Source organism: Chlorocebus sabaeus, chromosome 15 (assembly GCF_047675955.1).
Source record: "Chlorocebus sabaeus isolate Y175 chromosome 15, mChlSab1.0.hap1, whole genome shotgun sequence".
Taxonomy (NCBI): Eukaryota; Metazoa; Chordata; class Mammalia; order Primates; family Cercopithecidae; genus Chlorocebus; species Chlorocebus sabaeus.
Genome location: NC_132918.1, coordinates 89333175 through 89349841, shown reverse-complemented (window position 1 = coordinate 89349841; position 16667 = coordinate 89333175). Strand labels below are relative to the sequence as shown.

At 52.8% G+C, this 16667-nt stretch overlaps 1 protein-coding gene and 1 long non-coding RNA gene across 2 annotated transcripts; one reads left to right on the top strand and one right to left on the bottom strand.

Moving 5' to 3' along the window:
* Positions 1-1821: 1821 nt before the first annotated feature.
* LOC103241940 (uncharacterized) lies at positions 1822-3921 on the bottom strand. Its single transcript, XR_500643.3, has 3 exons — positions 3404-3921; positions 2914-3302; positions 1822-2172 (listed from the first exon to the last, which is right to left on the bottom strand). It is a non-coding gene; the product is annotated as an uncharacterized lncRNA (long non-coding RNA).
* Positions 2361-16627, top strand: LRRC15 (leucine rich repeat containing 15). Its single transcript, XM_008009560.3, has 2 exons — positions 2361-2474; positions 10954-16627. Exon 2 carries the CDS (start codon positions 10959-10961, stop codon positions 12702-12704), a length of 1746 nt encoding a protein of 581 aa, XP_008007751.3. The 5' UTR covers positions 2361-2474; positions 10954-10958; the 3' UTR covers positions 12705-16627.
* Positions 16628-16667: the final 40 nt, after the last annotated feature.

The following is a 16667-nucleotide window of genomic DNA, read 5'->3' as shown; positions in this document are numbered from 1 at the left end:
GAAGGGTCCGTCAGTGACCTCACTCCTCCCATCTTCTCCCAGCCCCGCTCTGCGTCAGTCTGAACTTCCGTCCGTGGGGGTTGTGTGCCAGAGGACAGGAGCCAGTGGTGTGCAGATAGCATGGAGCCCACAGGCTGGGCTTGGACTCTGGCTCTGTCACTTAACATGTGGCTGCGGAGAAATTAGTTAACAGGCCTGGGCCTCAGTTTTTCTGTCTGTGAAATGGGGGTAATTACTGCCACTCATAGGACTATTTGGCAGATCAGTAGTTCTCAACCATGAGTGTGTGGTGTGTGTGTGTGTGTGCACGTGTGTAAACTCTCCCTTCCTGGGGACATTTGGCAATGTCTAGAGACATTTTGTTTGTTACTTTTGGATTGGGGGATACTGCTGGCATCTAGAGGGCAGAGGCCAAGGATGCCATTGTGCCTCCTATGACGCATAGAACAGCTCCTGCAATGAAGAATTATCTGCCTCCAAATGTCACGTGGTGAGGCTGAGAAAGCTGGTGGAGGTGAAATGATGGACAGCTGCAGTGAGGTACCCAAGGGGTCTCTGGTTCACAGCAGGTGCTTCCCACATAGCCATCTTTAAATGTAGCCGATTCATCCCTGTGCTGTCCACCACTCCCAGCACAGTGCCTGACACAGAGAAGCTGGGTGCTAGGATTAGGGAGGACGGAAGAGGAAAAAGAGGGATATTCTTATTCGTGCAGATTCAATGGAAAGAAAGTTAAAGTGGCCAGGTGTGGTGGCTCATGTCCGTAATCCCAGGACTTTGGGAGGACGAGGCGGGTGGATCACGACGTCAGGAGATCGAGACCATCCTGGCCAACATGGAGAAACCCCGTCTATACTAATATACTAGCTGGGCCTGCACACTGGTGGTGCACGCCTGTAATCCCAGCTACTCAGGAGGCAGAGGCAGGAGAATCGCTTGAACCCGGGAGGCGAAGTCTGCAGCGAGCCAAGATCGGGCCACTGCACTCCAGCCTGGGTGACAAAGTGAGAATCTGTCTCAAAAACAAAGAAAAAAAGTTAAAGTACCTGATTTGGGAAGGTGGAGGGACCAAGGCTGTAAGAGGGCAGGTGTTCTCCAGGTGGGAGCAAGGCTGGTGGGTGAAGGGATGGAGCCGCAAGCTGTGTGGAGCCGCTCCAAGCAGTGCCTGCCCCTCCTGGGCTCCTGGTATTTAATGGACAGACACTTTTTGTTTCTGACTCTGAATCACAGTGCCACGGTGAGGAGGAATGTGGCATGATTCAGGCTGTAGGCCTTGACCATGGCAAGCCACCCAAGCAACTATTTCAGTAATAACACTATGCACTTTTATATCTTCCTTTCATCGCAGATCTCAAAGCACAGCGCAAATATTAATTAAGCCTCTTGGCACTCCATGAGGCACTGTGTGTAAATATCACTCTCCCCGCTCAACTGAGAGGGTAAACTGAGCCAGGCGAGGGCAGGCCGGCTTCAGCCGGGGGCAGCGCAGGCCTTGTTGAGGCTCCATCTCGGAGGAGAAGCTGGGGTTTGGAAGCCTCCCCACCCCTCCAACTATGACTCCTGTATCCTCTTCCCCAGGCCCTTTTGGGGATACCACAAATAGAAACAGTTTTGTCCCCACTGGAGAAGGGGGCAGACAGAGGCAGTGGGGTGTGGGCTGTATTGCAGAGGTGAGGGGCATAGGGAAGCTCCGCACGCCCAGATAGGCCCCTTGACTGCCCGTCCCCAAGCCAGAGATGTGTGTGCCTGCACCTCTCAGGGCAGCAGTAGTGGCACAGACCCCAGCATCGCAAGGAAATCAGAAATACTGTTTTTAAAGGGGACACAGTGGTCATAATTATATTTTTCCTTGGAATCTAAAATAAATGCTTCTTCCAAAATGCTAACAACAGGTGAATCATGTTAATTGTCTGTAAATTTAAAGCCAAATAAAAAGTTTAAAAGAAAAAAGAAATAGAAGAATACATGAGTTTTCTAGAACCACAGGGAGAAGCAGTTGCCAATACTTCCAGGAGCAAAGAAACTCCCTTGAATCCTGCCCCATGCCTCTCTCGGGGTTCTTGTCCATGTCTCCTTGGGAGGGGCAGGGCAGCAGCGGTCCACAGTCACTTAGGGAGGGGGCTACGGGGTCGTTGTAAACTCCCCTCTCACAGCAGCCAAAGCAGTGAAACACTGGGGGAAAGAAAGAGGAAAACATGTCCTGAGCTTTTAAACGCAGCTGAAGCAAACCCCTTACATTTAGGGATGCCAGCTGTGTGTCCCCTGTAGTGCCAGCCCAGGACATCCAGGCGCTGCACTGTGGCCCACAGTCCCCCCTCCCAGGGCCGACACTGCCCTCTGCAGTGACTCATGCCCGGGATAGTTTAAATACCGGGACAGCTCAGGCAAGCCACACTCATGCTGCAGCCTTGAGCCATCCCTCGTCCTCCTCTCAGGCTCCCTCTTGTCCACGGTGGGCGGGCACCAAGCTGCTGGTAAGTAGGCGAGCCACCCCCTCCCTCCTCTCTGCTTAGAGGACCCGGCCAGCCCCTTCCCATTTCTGCTGGGCCTGCTCCCCTGGGAGACCCCAGAAGAGGCAGGGCTGACATGTGCCTGGGGATGCTCTCGGGACAGGGCCAGGAGAAGCCTGCGCTTGGAGGGGTGCAAGCCTGTCTCCCTCACTGCCCGGACACCAGGACCACCAGCCGCTCTGCTGATGCCTCAACAGTCTCTTGGCCCCTTGCCCTGAGCAGCTCATGATGTCATCCTGGGGTGCTGAGATGTCTGAGACCAGCAAGTTGGGCTGAAAGTGGATGAAATTATCACCCGCTTGTCACTGGATTGACCTTTCTGGAATCTAGATCCATTGGGGGAAGAACTTTTCTTTTTAAGGCTCGGATTATTTGAGCCTGTGCTGTCTTTCCTGGCACTTACCCTGGTGGCCCCCAGTGGTCTGCCCCGCATTCGGGTCTGTCCAAGACTTTCCTTCATGGGGGTTTCCCAGGCAAGAGAGCTATCTTCTTTACATAGACGCACAATTCCTGCAGGTGTGACTTCAGCAGTTGTGCCGGTCCCTGGTTTGCAGTTCCAGTTTGGAATTCAGACATGGGCTCAGCGTTGTACAGGCTCTAACCGTGTGGCTTAGGGGACACTATGCTGGCAGTTTCCCCTCTCTCCCGCTGGAAGGGCCGGCTTCGGTGGAACCTGGCGGCTTTGAGCAGGGAGTCAGAGCAGGAGATGCATTTGTGATGAGGGGCGTGTGGATTTGAAATTGTGATGGCTGCACCTTGACCTGTGTCTCTGCTCAAATGTAGAGGCAGGACCTGGGGCCAAGAAACCAACTGTGGAAAACCAGAACTTTCAAGACTCTCCCACCCCTGCCAAAGTGTAAGAGCCATTCCACCCCCTGGGCCCAGTGCGTCACCTCGGTGCAGCTGCACTCTCTCTGGGATGACACGTGTGCTCCAGCGGCAGGTGCCGGGTGCCTGTCTGCCACGTGCCAGCTTCTCCTTTGAGGTTATCTGGGATACATCGCTTTATCTCGGGCAGCTCTCAAATGTGCTGGTGCACTGGCTCCTTAATTTAGAAGTTCTCTAATGGCTGGCACTTCCTTCGTTCTGCATAGATTGAACATCTGGGGTAAATTCAGGGCCAGACAGTCCAATTTGTCTGTGGTCTTGAGTCAGCTGGGCGGGCTCAACAGTGATGAGGCAGGCATGTGAGAGGGGTTGGGGCCAGGGGAAAGTTCTGGATAGATTCCGCAGAAGTCAGGTCGTGAAAGCTTCTTCCCAGGGCTAGGGAACACTCCCTTAGCTTGCTCAGTAAATGGAGGGGGTGGTGAGGCGAGGGTAGGAGTAGATCCAGCCATGGAGAAATAAGACGCGATGGGGGAGAAGCTGCCCCTGCTCAGTCCTGCCAGTAAACAGACTGTGATCACACATGGCAATTTGCTGCCCTGAATCCTGACCACCAAAGAGTCACTGCTGCTTCAGATTTCATGGCCCTCTCTTGGCTTCGGGACACAGAAATTAGAATCTGCTTCTGATGCTTTTTTTGGATCAGGGGCTGATCCATTTCTCTCTACTTTGGGATCCCAGGTGCCCACCTGAGAAGGGGGCTGTCTGTAGACCGTGGTTAGTCTCATAAGAGCCCTTTTGGGGCAGTTCTCCCTGTTCTGCTGGGCGATTTGTCAGTGTCTCCTGCCACCCTTGCCAGGCTAATGACAGTCCTGCTCTGGCCTCTGTAGGAAGCCAAACCTGGGAGGATCCCCAACAGAAGGGCTGGAAAGGAATTGCGCTTTTTAACCGATTTTCTTTTTTAAAACAATAAGCAACATTTTGGCTTTGAAGGGCTGTGAGAGATGAGAGATGGGGTTCCCCACTTGATCAAGGTGAGGGTGAGGGTGTGGCCAGTCTGGCTTCGGAGTTCAAGGATGCTTTCTGTTTGGGGTGGAATATTCCCAAATCAGGGGCCTGTAACCTCCGCCCCAGCTCCTGCCTCTACATTTGAGCAAAGACACAGGGAAAGGTGCAGCTGTCCCTATTTCAAATCCACACACCCCTCATCACAAATCCATCTGCAGCCCTGACTCCATCTCCAGCCTTCTTGTTGAGATTACAGGGGTCAACCCCTTCTGGTGACCCCCTGTCCCTTCCCTCCCTTCCCTACAGTCCTCCAGGAGACCCAGGTGGAATTGAACAAACACTGGCATCAGAGCAGCTTTAAAGAATGAATCCCTGAACCCACGCAGCCTGGTAGTCGGTAGAAGCACTTGCCCTTGGTGAATCATGCTGGGTAGGGAGAAGGTGGATTGTATGAGCCTCAGTTGATTTAAGCTGGGGGGTGCAAAACCACCTCCTCCCCAGTCCCGCCCTGCCAGGCATGTGGTTGACACAGTCCCGAATCCCGGTGATGAGGCTCAGGGGTTCGCCAAGCTCTGTAGTGAGGGGCCCTGATCGGGTGTCAGAAGTCTCTAACGGACTGTGTGACCTTGGGCCAGTCCCCTCCTCCCTGGGGACCCCCTCAGCTTTCCCAGGTACAAAATGAGCAGACGGTTTGACTAGGTGCACTCAGACAGCTCTTGCACCTCTGGTGCTCCAGGCTGTAAGTGCCGTTTCTGGAAGCAGCTTCTATTGCCAGGTTCAACTCAGCACAAACCACAGTTACTGATGGGGATGCAGAAGGGGCTAATGAGAGAAGTATTGGTAGAGGCTGGGGCCAGGCCTGTGCCAGGACCTGCGGCCTCCCCCGTGCTGGGCCCTCTTGTTCTCAGCGGTCAGCGATGAAAGGTCCAAGCCTGGGTTCTCGGCTAGTCTAGACCTCACGTGGTGTTTCTGAGCATGTTCTGTGGACTCCTGCATTGGAGTCATTTGGGAAGTTTGTAAAACATGCAGCATCCTGGGCCCCACTGAGACCTAGGGATCAGGATCTCTGTGGGTGGAGTCTCCAGAGATTCTGATTTTACCCAACAACAAAAATAACGATCGCCACAAAGATTTATTGGATCCTCACTTTGTGCCAAGAACTCACCCAAGTGCTTCACATGCATTAACTCATGTAATCCTCACAGCAGCAACGCTATGAGGTCAGTTCTGTTAAACAAGCCAGGCGATTTTATGTACTGCCCCAGGAGAGGGGACGTTTGGTGAGATGGGGAGGTCTGGAGGCACCAAGGCCTGAGCTTCAGGCCAAGCCTCTCAGGCAGACCTACTGGCCTGAGCCCCGATGAGCGCGTGACTGAGGACAGCACCTGCTGTGGGCAGTGACGACAGACCCCGGCTGCTCCAAGCCTGACATCTTCCTCAGGAGCCCTCAGGCTGTTTGGGTGACATCTCTCTGTAGACGAGGCCATGACTGGGTAGCCAGGGAGAGACAGCCGCTCTCTGGGTCTCAGTTTCCCCGGGTGCACTGGGAGGGGGCAGGACCAGAAGCTCCCAGAGGCCCCTCCCAGTCCCTGGGTTCCAGGCAACAGGTATTAGCTACGTGCAGACATGCTGATTACTGAGTGGGATTGCCCTGGCTGGGAAACTTGGAGGCAGGTGGACCTGAAAAGATGGGCACGGGTTCCTCAGGCCTCGGCATGAAGCTGGAGCCAGGCCGGGCGGCCCTGCTGGAGGTCCAGCAGGTCCTCTGCAGAAAAGAAGTGAGGAGCATGACGGGCTTCAGGTCAAATTTCCTTCCTGCCTCACATCAGAAGATAGCAGAGCTCCAAGGGCCCTTGGAAGTCTTTACTGAAGGGGAAACTGAGGCTTGGCGAATTGCCCGAGGCTCACACTTCAACTTAGTGTCAACCAGAGTAGAATGTTGGTGTTCCAGGCTCCCTCCAAAAGTTATGCTCTGTGGCATTAAAATAAGAAGGAGTCTCCTTCCAGGGAACCTCGTGTTCAGGGAATGTGAACGATGGTATTAAACTAAAAACGTCCCAACCCACCAACCAACAAAGCCCAGGGCTTCGAGGCTAATTATGTGTTTGCTCATGAGTCACGGTGCTTCTGCTGAGACCTGAAGCCGGAGCGCCCTGGTTCGTGCGCTTCTGCTCACGGGGAGGGACTGCATCGGAGCGCCCAGGTGAGCTGTCAGGCTGTCCTTCGGTTTGTCTGCTCGGCTTGCTGACTTCATGGGCCAGTGATAGACGCCAGGCTATTCCCCCTTCCCAGGAGCTGGACAGGGGCTGGACTGAGTCACTGAAGTGATTGAGGACGCTCTCGGCTGCCTGGAGAAGTTATAATTAGGGCAGCTTTGTGGCCCTTTAACCGCCATCTGTCACAGCTGCCAAGCGGCTCCAGGCAGCGTGGGCTATTAGGCCTCCATGTGCTGGGCTCCTGGAGGCTGCGGCCACTACGTGAGCTGGCACCACGTGCTGAGAATCCAAGGGCCCAGCTGTCAATCCCGGTTCTGTGGCCCCTCCCTCTCCCGCGGGCTTTGCAGCTGGGTTTGAGGGGAGCTCTTTGGAGATCCTGTGGAGCCCTGGGCGCCAGCCACAGCAGTCAAAAGTGCTGGAAAACAGGAAACTGCTGCATGTGGTGCTGGGGTGGGCTTTGCAGATGTGAGGATTTATAAAGAGGAAAATCTGCAAATTCTTGCAATATTTGTCATGCTGAGTGTGGTCCATTTTAGACAGTGGTGGCCCGGTTCCCGTAGGGAATTATCTCTGCAGTCCTCCCAGGTCAAGAGGCACCTTCCCCTGGCACAAGCCTGGACTGGCTTGATGCCCCTCCCCAGCTGGGGGGTGCAGACTCAGAGAAAGCCACATAAAGATGGGTCCTCAGAGGGTGCCTCGTCCTACACTGCCATTCATAGATGGGAAACTCAAGGTTGCCCTGGGCTGGCCAGGTGACGTGCACTTAGTCTCTGACACTTGGGCTGTGACACCGTTTTGAAGCACGTTGGGTATATGAGTGTATATTAAATATAAGCGCCAGGAGCTTGTCTCCAGGAGCAATTCAAGCTCCACCTTTTGTACATCAGTCCAGGCAGTAAATATCTCACATATACTTCCACCAAAGAGATGGGCAAACACCCACTGTCCACACAGACCCCTAAAAGCACAGGCACCGTTGTCTTGGTGGACAGATTGTTTTCTCATGCCCTGGAACTCAGCCTTAGAATCCTAAGATCTTAGGAATGGACAGGACACCAGTTGTCTTCCAGTCCAATACCCTACCAGGCGTGGGAATCTGCTCCACAGCTTGCTTACCAAGTGGTTGCTTTAGCCTCTGCTGGATTGCTTCCAGTGACAGAGCTTACTCCCCCTGTGAGGTTGCCCATTTTGACTCTGGATAGGCTGTCTTCCACGGTGAACTGAAATCTGCTACTCTGTGACTTCTGCACCCGTTTGACCTCTGGAGCCACACTGAGCTGGGTGCTTTCTGTATCCCGTGGTAGCCCTTCAGGGATGCTAGAAAAGTGACTATGGCTTCTCAGAGCATTTCTTCCTCTGGTTATTTATTCATCCACAGCTCCTTCACTTTAATTTTAATTTAATTTTTTTCTCACAATGTCTTAGGGTGCTGACACAGTTCCTTCAATGGATGCTCAGATGTTCTGCTTTCTAGACCCCCTCACCATCCTCTAGAATTCTTCGGGAGGTCAGTTTGTCATTAGCCTTTTGAAGTTCAGAGTGGAACTGAGCCCAGCACTCTAGGTGTGGCCGTGTCAGGGCAGTGTAGGGTGAGACCATCACCTCCTTTTTTCCACATGTGATACTTCTATTAATCCAGTCTCAGACCACACTAGCTTTTGTGGGCAGCCTCTTTCCTTTGTTATCGTTAGTAAAAAGTCCTAAGTCTTCTCCTAGGGTGAATATTGGGCCACTTCTTTTTGTGCACTCTCTTTAGGCAGCTCATTTTCTGTTGTCAGCTTCTGGACCTGACATTTATCGATATAAATTTATTTTTTTAGATGTGTCCCTAGCGTAATCTGGCCCCATTCCTTTGCATCTAGATGCCATTGGACAGGTATTCTTTTTCCTTTCTTATTTCCATTGTTCTATATACTTAGTCAAGTTCTTAACGGAAAAGTATAACAGGTCAGGGCTTGCATAGGCTGTGAACAAATAAAAAAATTAAGGTCTCAGCTGGGCACAGTGGCTCACGCCTGTAATCCCAGCACTTTGGGAGGCTGAGGCAGGTGGATCACGAGGTCAGGAGATTGAGACCAGCCTGACCAACATGGTGAAACCCTGTCTTTACTAAAAATACAAAAGTTAGCCAGGTGTTGTGGTGGGCGCCTGTAATCCCAGCTACTCGGGAGGCTGAGGCAGGAGAATGGCTTGAACCTGGGAGGGGGAGGTGGCAGTGAGCAGAGATTGTGCCACTGTACTCCAGCCTGGGGGACAGAGCAAGACTCTGTCTCAAAAAAAAAAAAAAAAATCAAGGTCTGTGTGGTTGGGGAATGGGCTTAGGTTTTTATCTCAGAGTAAGCTTGTTGGGGAAGGGCAGGGAAGGGATGCGTGGGGCTGAGGCCAAATTGGGAAGCCTGAGTTACTCTGAGACGTGGGGCCAGGCTCCAGACCCCATGAATTCAGAGCCACAAACAGAGACCAGAGAAATACCTTCTTTACCCAACCACTGATGGCTTCTATGCCATCATTTGAAATTCCTTTCTCTGACTCAGGAATTTTGCTCATGGAAAGGGAGGCATAGCATTAACACTCAAAGTACTTCGCTAGGGGTCTGGAGACCTGGCTTTAAGCTCAGAGGCCCTTCCTTGCTTCTTGCATCCCCATAAAGTGATGGAAATGAGTGGCCGGCAGTGCTGCTGAATCTTCCGGGAGTTTGGATCTTTGAACCTTTGGTGGAAGTTGGAGATACTTTCACATGTACACAGAAATTCTTAGTTCCTTGACTACGAATGCCAAGACCAGAAGCACTTTGAGGCCCTCTTGACTTTAGGAGTCTCTAGGGTCCATGCTGTGGACAAGCACGGAACAACGGCATGCATTCGCACAGCACTGGCTGGGATGGCCCTGCATCCTTTCCCTGTTCGCTCCTCACAACAGCCCCAAGAGCGGGGCAGGAGTTACCATCCCCTCTTCACACACGAGGGAGCTGAAGCTTGCAGGCCTCAAGCTTCATTCAAGGTGAAACTGCTGGTGATCCTTAAATATTCATATAGGGACCAGCACCCAAGTCCCATATCTCTACATTTTACACACACACGTGCGCGTGCGCACACACAGAGTTATATATGTCATTGTCATCAGTGATTTCAAACACCAACATTTCCATGAACTTGTCTCCATTTTCAGAACATCACCACGTCTGACCTACCATCTTTTAGCTCAAAGTACATCTCAATAGGTTTTCTGGAACTTACTCAAGGACTGCAGTGTTTCTTGTGGAAACTGGGACTTATACCCACAAGACTGGCTTCAGGCGTCAGCTAAGCCACAGCAGCCTCTCCCAGCAAGGTGGGACGTGGTGCAGACACGTCATTTCCTTTTCCTGGGAGGGTGGTTTGAATTCGACCTAGACGAAGCACAGGTGAAAGGGTTAACAGAGGGCTAAGTGATGGCTGGTGGTCATGGGCTGGGCAGGGCAGGCCCAGGCGAGGGTGAGGAAGAGCTGCTTCCACTGTAGCCTTTCAGGCAGATCCTAGCTCTGTGGTCCTAACTCTGCTGCTCCACCTCCCGGCAGGCCACCGTGTTTGTGGCCTCACCAGCTTCCCCCAGGTTCAGCCCTATTTATTTGTTCCCATTGTCTCTGTGTTCCTCCTGACAAGGCTGTGTTTAACCAGCACATTCAGATGATGTGAGGGATACAGAGATGAATAAGATACAGTTCCTGCCCTAAGAACCTATAGGTAAATGGGTAAGATACAGTTCCTGCCCTAAGAACCTATAGGTAAATGGGTAAGATACAGTTCCTGCCCTAAGGAACCTGTGGGAAAGATACAGTTCCTGCCCTAAGGAACCTGTGGGAAAGATACAGTTCCTGCCCTAAGGAACCTGTGGGAAAGATACAGTTCCTGCCCTAAGGAACCTGTGGGTAAGATACAGTTCCTGCCCTAAGGAACCTGTAGGGGTGAAAGATGAATTCCGTGTCCATGGAAAGCATATTGGCTGGGGAAGGAGACAGACAGGGACACAGTGAATGCCATCCAAGGCCACCGTGGCATGGCCAATGATGGAGACTGGGAAGATGACTTCATGGAAGGGTAACTGATTGACTCATGGAATCTGGGAAGTGTCCTAAAGGTGATTGCACTGGAGCTGGACTTGGAAGCATGGGACAATTTTGTATAAGGACAAGGCGCACTCCAGGTAGGGAGAATTGCCTGGGCAAAGACATGGAAGCAGAAAGGCAGGGGCAGAGGTGCAGAGGCTTGCTGGCCGGAGCAGATGGAGCATGAATTCAGCATGTGATGATGGGGTTCAAAGCCAAGCCAGCGTTGGCACTGCAAGTTGATGTTGGCTTAAAACTTGCCAGTGTTGGTTAGGGGACCCTGACTAACGTGTGCTCTCTCCCCCTGCAGAGGCTATGCCACTGAAGCATTATCTCCTTTTGCTGGTGGGCTGCCAAGCCTGGGGTGCAGGGTTGGCCTACTATGGCTGCCCTAGTGAGTGTACCTGCTCCAGGGCCTCCCAGGTGGAGTGCACCGGGGCACGCATTGTGGCCGTACCCACCCCTTTGCCCTGGAATGCCATGAGCCTGCAGATCCTCAACACACACATCACTGAACTCAGCGAGTCCCCGTTCCTCAATATCTCAGCCCTCATCGCCCTGAGGATTGAGAAGAATGAACTGTCACACATCATGCCTGGGGCCTTCCGAAACCTGGGCTCACTGCGCTATCTCAGCCTCGCCAACAACAAGCTGCAGGTTCTGCCCATCGGCCTCTTCCAGGGCCTGGACAGCCTCGAGTCACTCCTTCTGTCCAGTAACCAGCTGGTGCAGATCCAGCCGGCCCACTTCTCCCAGTGCAGCAACCTCAAGGAGCTGCAGCTGCATGGCAACCACCTGGAATACATACCCGACGGAGCCTTCGACCACCTAGTGGGACTCACGAAGCTCAATCTGGGCAAGAATAGCCTCACCCACATCTCACCCAGGGTCTTCCAGCACCTGGGCAACCTCCAGGTCCTCCGGCTCTATGAGAACAGGCTCACGGATATCCCCATGGGCACTTTTGATGGACTTGTCAACCTGCAGGAACTGGCTCTGCAGCAGAACCAGATCGGGCTGCTCTCCCCTGGTCTCTTCCACAACAACCACAACCTCCAGAGACTCTACCTGTCCAACAACCACATCTCCCAGCTGCCGCCCAGCATCTTCATGCAGCTGCCCCAGCTCAACCGTCTTACCCTCTTCGGGAATTCCCTGAAGGAGCTCTCTCCGGGGATCTTCGGGCCCATGCCCAACCTGCGGGAGCTTTGGCTCTATGACAACCATATCACTTCTCTACCCGACAACGTCTTCAGCAACCTCCGCCAGTTGCAGGTCCTGATTCTTAGCCGCAACCAGATCAGCTTCATCTCCCCGGGTGCCTTCAATGGGCTCACGGAGCTTCGGGAGCTGTCCCTCCACACCAACGCATTGCAGGACCTGGACGGGAACGTCTTCCGCATGTTGGCCAACCTGCAGAATATCTCCCTGCAGAACAACCGCCTCAGACAGCTCCCAGGGAATATCTTTGCCAACGTCAATGGCCTCATGACCATCCAGCTGCAGAACAACCAGCTGGAGAACTTGCCCCTCGGCATCTTCGATCACCTGGGGAAACTGTGTGAGCTGCGGCTGTATGACAATCCCTGGAGGTGTGACTCAGACATCCTTCCACTCCGCAACTGGCTCCTGCTCAACCAGCCTAGGTTAGGGACGGACACTGTACCTGTGTGTTTCAGCCCAGCCAACGTCCGAGGCCAGTCCCTCATTATCATCAATGTCAACGTTGCTGTTCCGAGTGTCCATGTCCCCGAGGTGCCTAGTTATCCAGAAACCTCATGGTACCCAGACACATCAAGTTATCCTGACACCACATCCATCTCTTCTACCACTGAGCTAACCAGCCCTGTGGAAGACTACACCGATCTGACTACCATTCAGGTCACCGACGACCGCAGCGTTTGGGGCATGACCCAGGCCCAGAGCGGGCTGGCCATTGCCGCCATTGTCATTGGCATTGTTGCCCTGGCCTGCTCCCTGGCTGCCTGCATCGGCTGTTGCTGCTGCAAGAAGAGAAGCCAAGCCGTCCTGATGCAGATGAAGGCACCTAACGAGTGTTAAAGAGGCAGGCTGGAGCAGGGCTGGGGAAGGATGGGACTGGAGGACCTGAGAACTTCATCTTTCTGCCTCCACCCCTGGGTCAACGGAGCTTTCCTGTGATTATTCTTTCTGGCCCTAGAGAAAGGTGTGCCTACCTCTTCCTGACCGGCCTGATTCTCCCGTAGAGAGGCAGGTCGTGCCGGACCTTCGTACAATCAGGAAGATAGATCCAACTGGCCATGGCCAAAGCCCTGGGGCTTTCTGATTCATACCCCTGGGCTTCCTTCAGGAGGGCTCCTCCTCCAAATCCTCTCCACCTGTCCTCCAAGAACAGCCTTCCCTGTGCCCAGGCCCCTTCCTGGCCTCTGTAGACTCAGTTAGTCCACAGTCTGCTCACTTCGTGGGAATAGTTCTCCGCCGAGATAGCCCCTCTCGCCTAAGTATTATGTAAGTTGATTTCCCTTCTTTTGTTCCTCTTGTTTGTGCTATGGCTTGACCCAGCATGTCCCCTCAAATGAAAGTTCTCCCCTTGATTTTCTGCTCCTGAAGGCAGGGTGAGTTCTCTCCTCAAAGAAGACTTCAAACCATTTAACTGGTTTCTTACGAGCCGTCAAGCAGCCTGGGTTTGGAGATGCTGTGAAAGAGGGAAGGAAAATCATGCCGCTCAGTTCCTGGAGACAGAGCCGTCATCAGCATCTCACTTGTGATTTTTATCTGGAAAAGGAAGGAAGACCCCAGCACAGCAAGTTCAGCCTTTTAGAGAAGGATCTTTCCAAACTGCAAACTTTGCTTTGAAAACTTTAGCCCTTTAAGGAATGAAATCATGTAGGATTTTGGAATTCTAAAAGCATTAAAATCAGCTTATTGGTACAGGATAGAGAAAGAAATCTGGTGCCTGGGGGTCCTTGTGTTCACCCCTAGAGTTTTGTTTTAAAATTTTTAATGGAAGCGTATGTGCAGAAAAGTGGGTACAGCTTGGTGGATTTCCACAAACTGAACGCAGCTGTGTAATGAGCATGCAGACCCAGACACAGAGCATCACCAACATCCCCCATCCGGGGCTTTTCCCAGAGGAGACCGGGGCTTCCGGAGAGGGACTTACCTAGGACCTGCTCCCCGTGAGCCAGGACGGTCCCCCCACAGCCAGCCTGTGCAAAGGCCCAGTGGCCGGGGGTGGAGGAGGATATGTGGGTGTAGACAGGATGGGAGACTCCAGCCTGCACAGGAGATTTGATTAAATCTGGAGACCCTGAAACCTGGGGCACCCTGGCTGGCCAGGTCAGAAGCATCCTGACTGCAGAGGTCCGTGCAGCCACACCCCCTTCCCTGCCAGCAAGCTGTCTGTGGCTCATCGGAGGCCCCTCCGCCTGGAGCCTTTTATGGGCATGACATGCCTGTATCTGTTTTTAATTTTCATTCTTCACTTAGGGGAAGTGAAATAGCTCAGAGATGAGATCCTTTAATTGAAAACCAAGTGTAACGGAATCCAGTGTCTTTCTAGTATGGTAAAATTCTCCGTCAGCATCACAGTCAGCTGGCAGCTAAACTTCAGCATCTCACTTACAGCAGGCAACACAGGGGTACAACGACGGGCCACACTGGGTCTGGGGGCTCCCTGGAGCTCCTCTTGCACGTGGTCTGGTTAGGAGTTGAGTTGTTTGTTCCCGGGTTAGTCTCCTCGAGTCACAGTCACACGAATGCCTGCTTTCTCTGGCCTTCCTGCTACAAACATATTCACAAGGCGCTCAAGAAGTTAGGCTCATGGCAACATGTGGCTTTCTCCGGACAACTGGCCCAGTTTACAGTGAAATGGAGAATTTCGGGTCTCCATGTCTGCCCAGGAAAGAACTTCGGCTGACTCCGCGGGGACTTGGAAATCCACCACCAATCCTGACGGGCTCTGGTTAGTTCCCTGCTCTGCAAGACACTGTGACATCCCCCAGGATCGGAGCACAGCGCTGGCCACGTTTCCCTTCCACTTCCTGCACAAAAAACGTCTAGAGGGATGTTTGCAAACTCTAGTGCACTTTGTAACTTTTCACCCTCTGTCCCAGGGAATCTAGGAGAGATGAGGCCGGTCAGAGACAAGAGACGTCATCGCCCCATGGCAAATCTGGGTCCCCAGGGCATTTCCAAACCATTGGTAGTACCTGGAGGACGTGCACCAAGCCTTGCCAGGGCCAACAGGAAGTGAGCCCAGAGCATGGCACATGAGTGTCACCCGCTGATGGTGGCCTGCTGTGCCTGGTGCCAACAGGGGCAGCCCGGCCCCTACCCCTCCAGACAGGAAGCATGGGTTTGCCCACATTCCTCGTCTCCAGACCTGTTGGGTGCTCCTGTGAGTGGCCTCCAGGTGTCTCTGAGCATAGGCACAAGTGGGCCAGGGCTGGAGAGACGTGGGAGGCCTCCTCATCCAGTGGGCCCTGCCAGTCTTAACCCAGAACCCCTGGTATTCCTGGCAGTAGCCATGACATTGGAACACCTTCCTCTCCAGCCCAGAGGCTGACCTGAGGGCCGCTGTCCTCAGAGGACACCACCTAGGAGCACCATAGGTGAGGGGTGAGGGGTGAGGGGTGGCGGCTCCTTTATGTGAACCTCTTGCCTCTTCCTTTCTCCCATCAGAGTAGTTGGATGGAGCCATTGGGCCTCCTTTTCTTCAGTGGGCCCTTCAACCTCTCTGCACCATGTTGCCTGGCTGGGGAACTACAAGAAAAGTTGAGTGGAGTCTCCTTTCCAACAGGATGATGCATTTGGTCAATTCTCAGGGCTGGAATGAGCTGGCTGGTCCCCCAGAAAGCTGGAGTAGGGTACAGAGTTCAGTGCACTTTTCCCCTCTGTTTCCAGCTCCTTGACAGTCCCACGCCCATCTGGATTGGGAGCTGGGAGTCAGTGTTGGAGAAAAGACAACAAAAGCCAACGAGAACCACTATTTTTTAAGAGGGCTTACTGTGCACAGGTACCCTTCAAAGCACTGGGTGTGGATTCTCTCTCTAGCCCTCAGCACCGCTGTGGTAGGAGTGCCACCTCTACCAGCTTGTGATGAGGTACAGAGGCACTTGCTCTTCTGCATGGTATTCAATAGGCTGGGAGTTTTATTTATCTCTCCGAACTTTGTACAAGAGCTCATGGCTTGTCTTGGCTCGTCATTAAACCAAAGAAAATGGAAGCCATTCCCCTGTTGCTCTCCAAAGTCTTGGTCATCGGAACCTCACTTGGCATCATATAGATCAAAAGCTTTGTAACTACAGGAAAAAATAAACTCACCCACCCCTTAAAGAATAGAATAGCTGGTCCCTCTCATGGGAATTGGGCTGTATGTATATTGTTCTTCCTCCTTAGAATTTAGAGATACGAGAGCTCTTAGAACTTTTCATGGGTACAATTTCCACAACCTTTCAGATGCCAACGTAAAGCTGTTGGGAAAGAATTTCCAAACTCAGGAAGTTTACAGAGAACAGACAGCTAGAGATAACTCGGGAACCAGAGTTGGTCGACAGATGTTAAATGTATCCTAGCTTTTAGCTACAAACCACTGAAAAGATTCTGTCCCCAGATCCCACAGTCAGAACTGGTTCTGGGTGGTTGGGAAGGCAGTGGTGGCCTTGGGAGGAAGCCACTGCCGTGGTTCAGAGAGGGCGGGCTGGCAAACCACTTCCGGGTAAAACTCCTTCCGCCCCAGGTTTCTTCTTCTCTTAAGGAGAGATTGTTCTCACCAACCCTCTGCCTTCATGCTTCATGCTGCCTTCAAAAGTAGATCATGTTTGCCTTGCTTAGAGAATTACTGCAAATCAGCCCCAGCGCTTGGCGATGCATTTAGAGATTTCTAGGCCCTCAGGGTTTTGTAGAGTGTGAGCCCTGGTGGGCAGGGTTGGGGGTCTGTCTTCTGCCGGATGCTGCTTGTAATACATTTGGTGTACAGAATCAACAATAAATAATTTACATGGGCTGTGCGTGCTCTCTATGGACGTCTTGGGTAGGGGGTTT

Bases quoted from the DNA above. Each gene is read 5' to 3' on its own strand.
- LRRC15 (XM_008009560.3), top strand. From the start codon at position 10,959: ATGCCACTGAAGCATTATCTCCTTTTGCTGGTGGGCTGCCAAGCCTGG.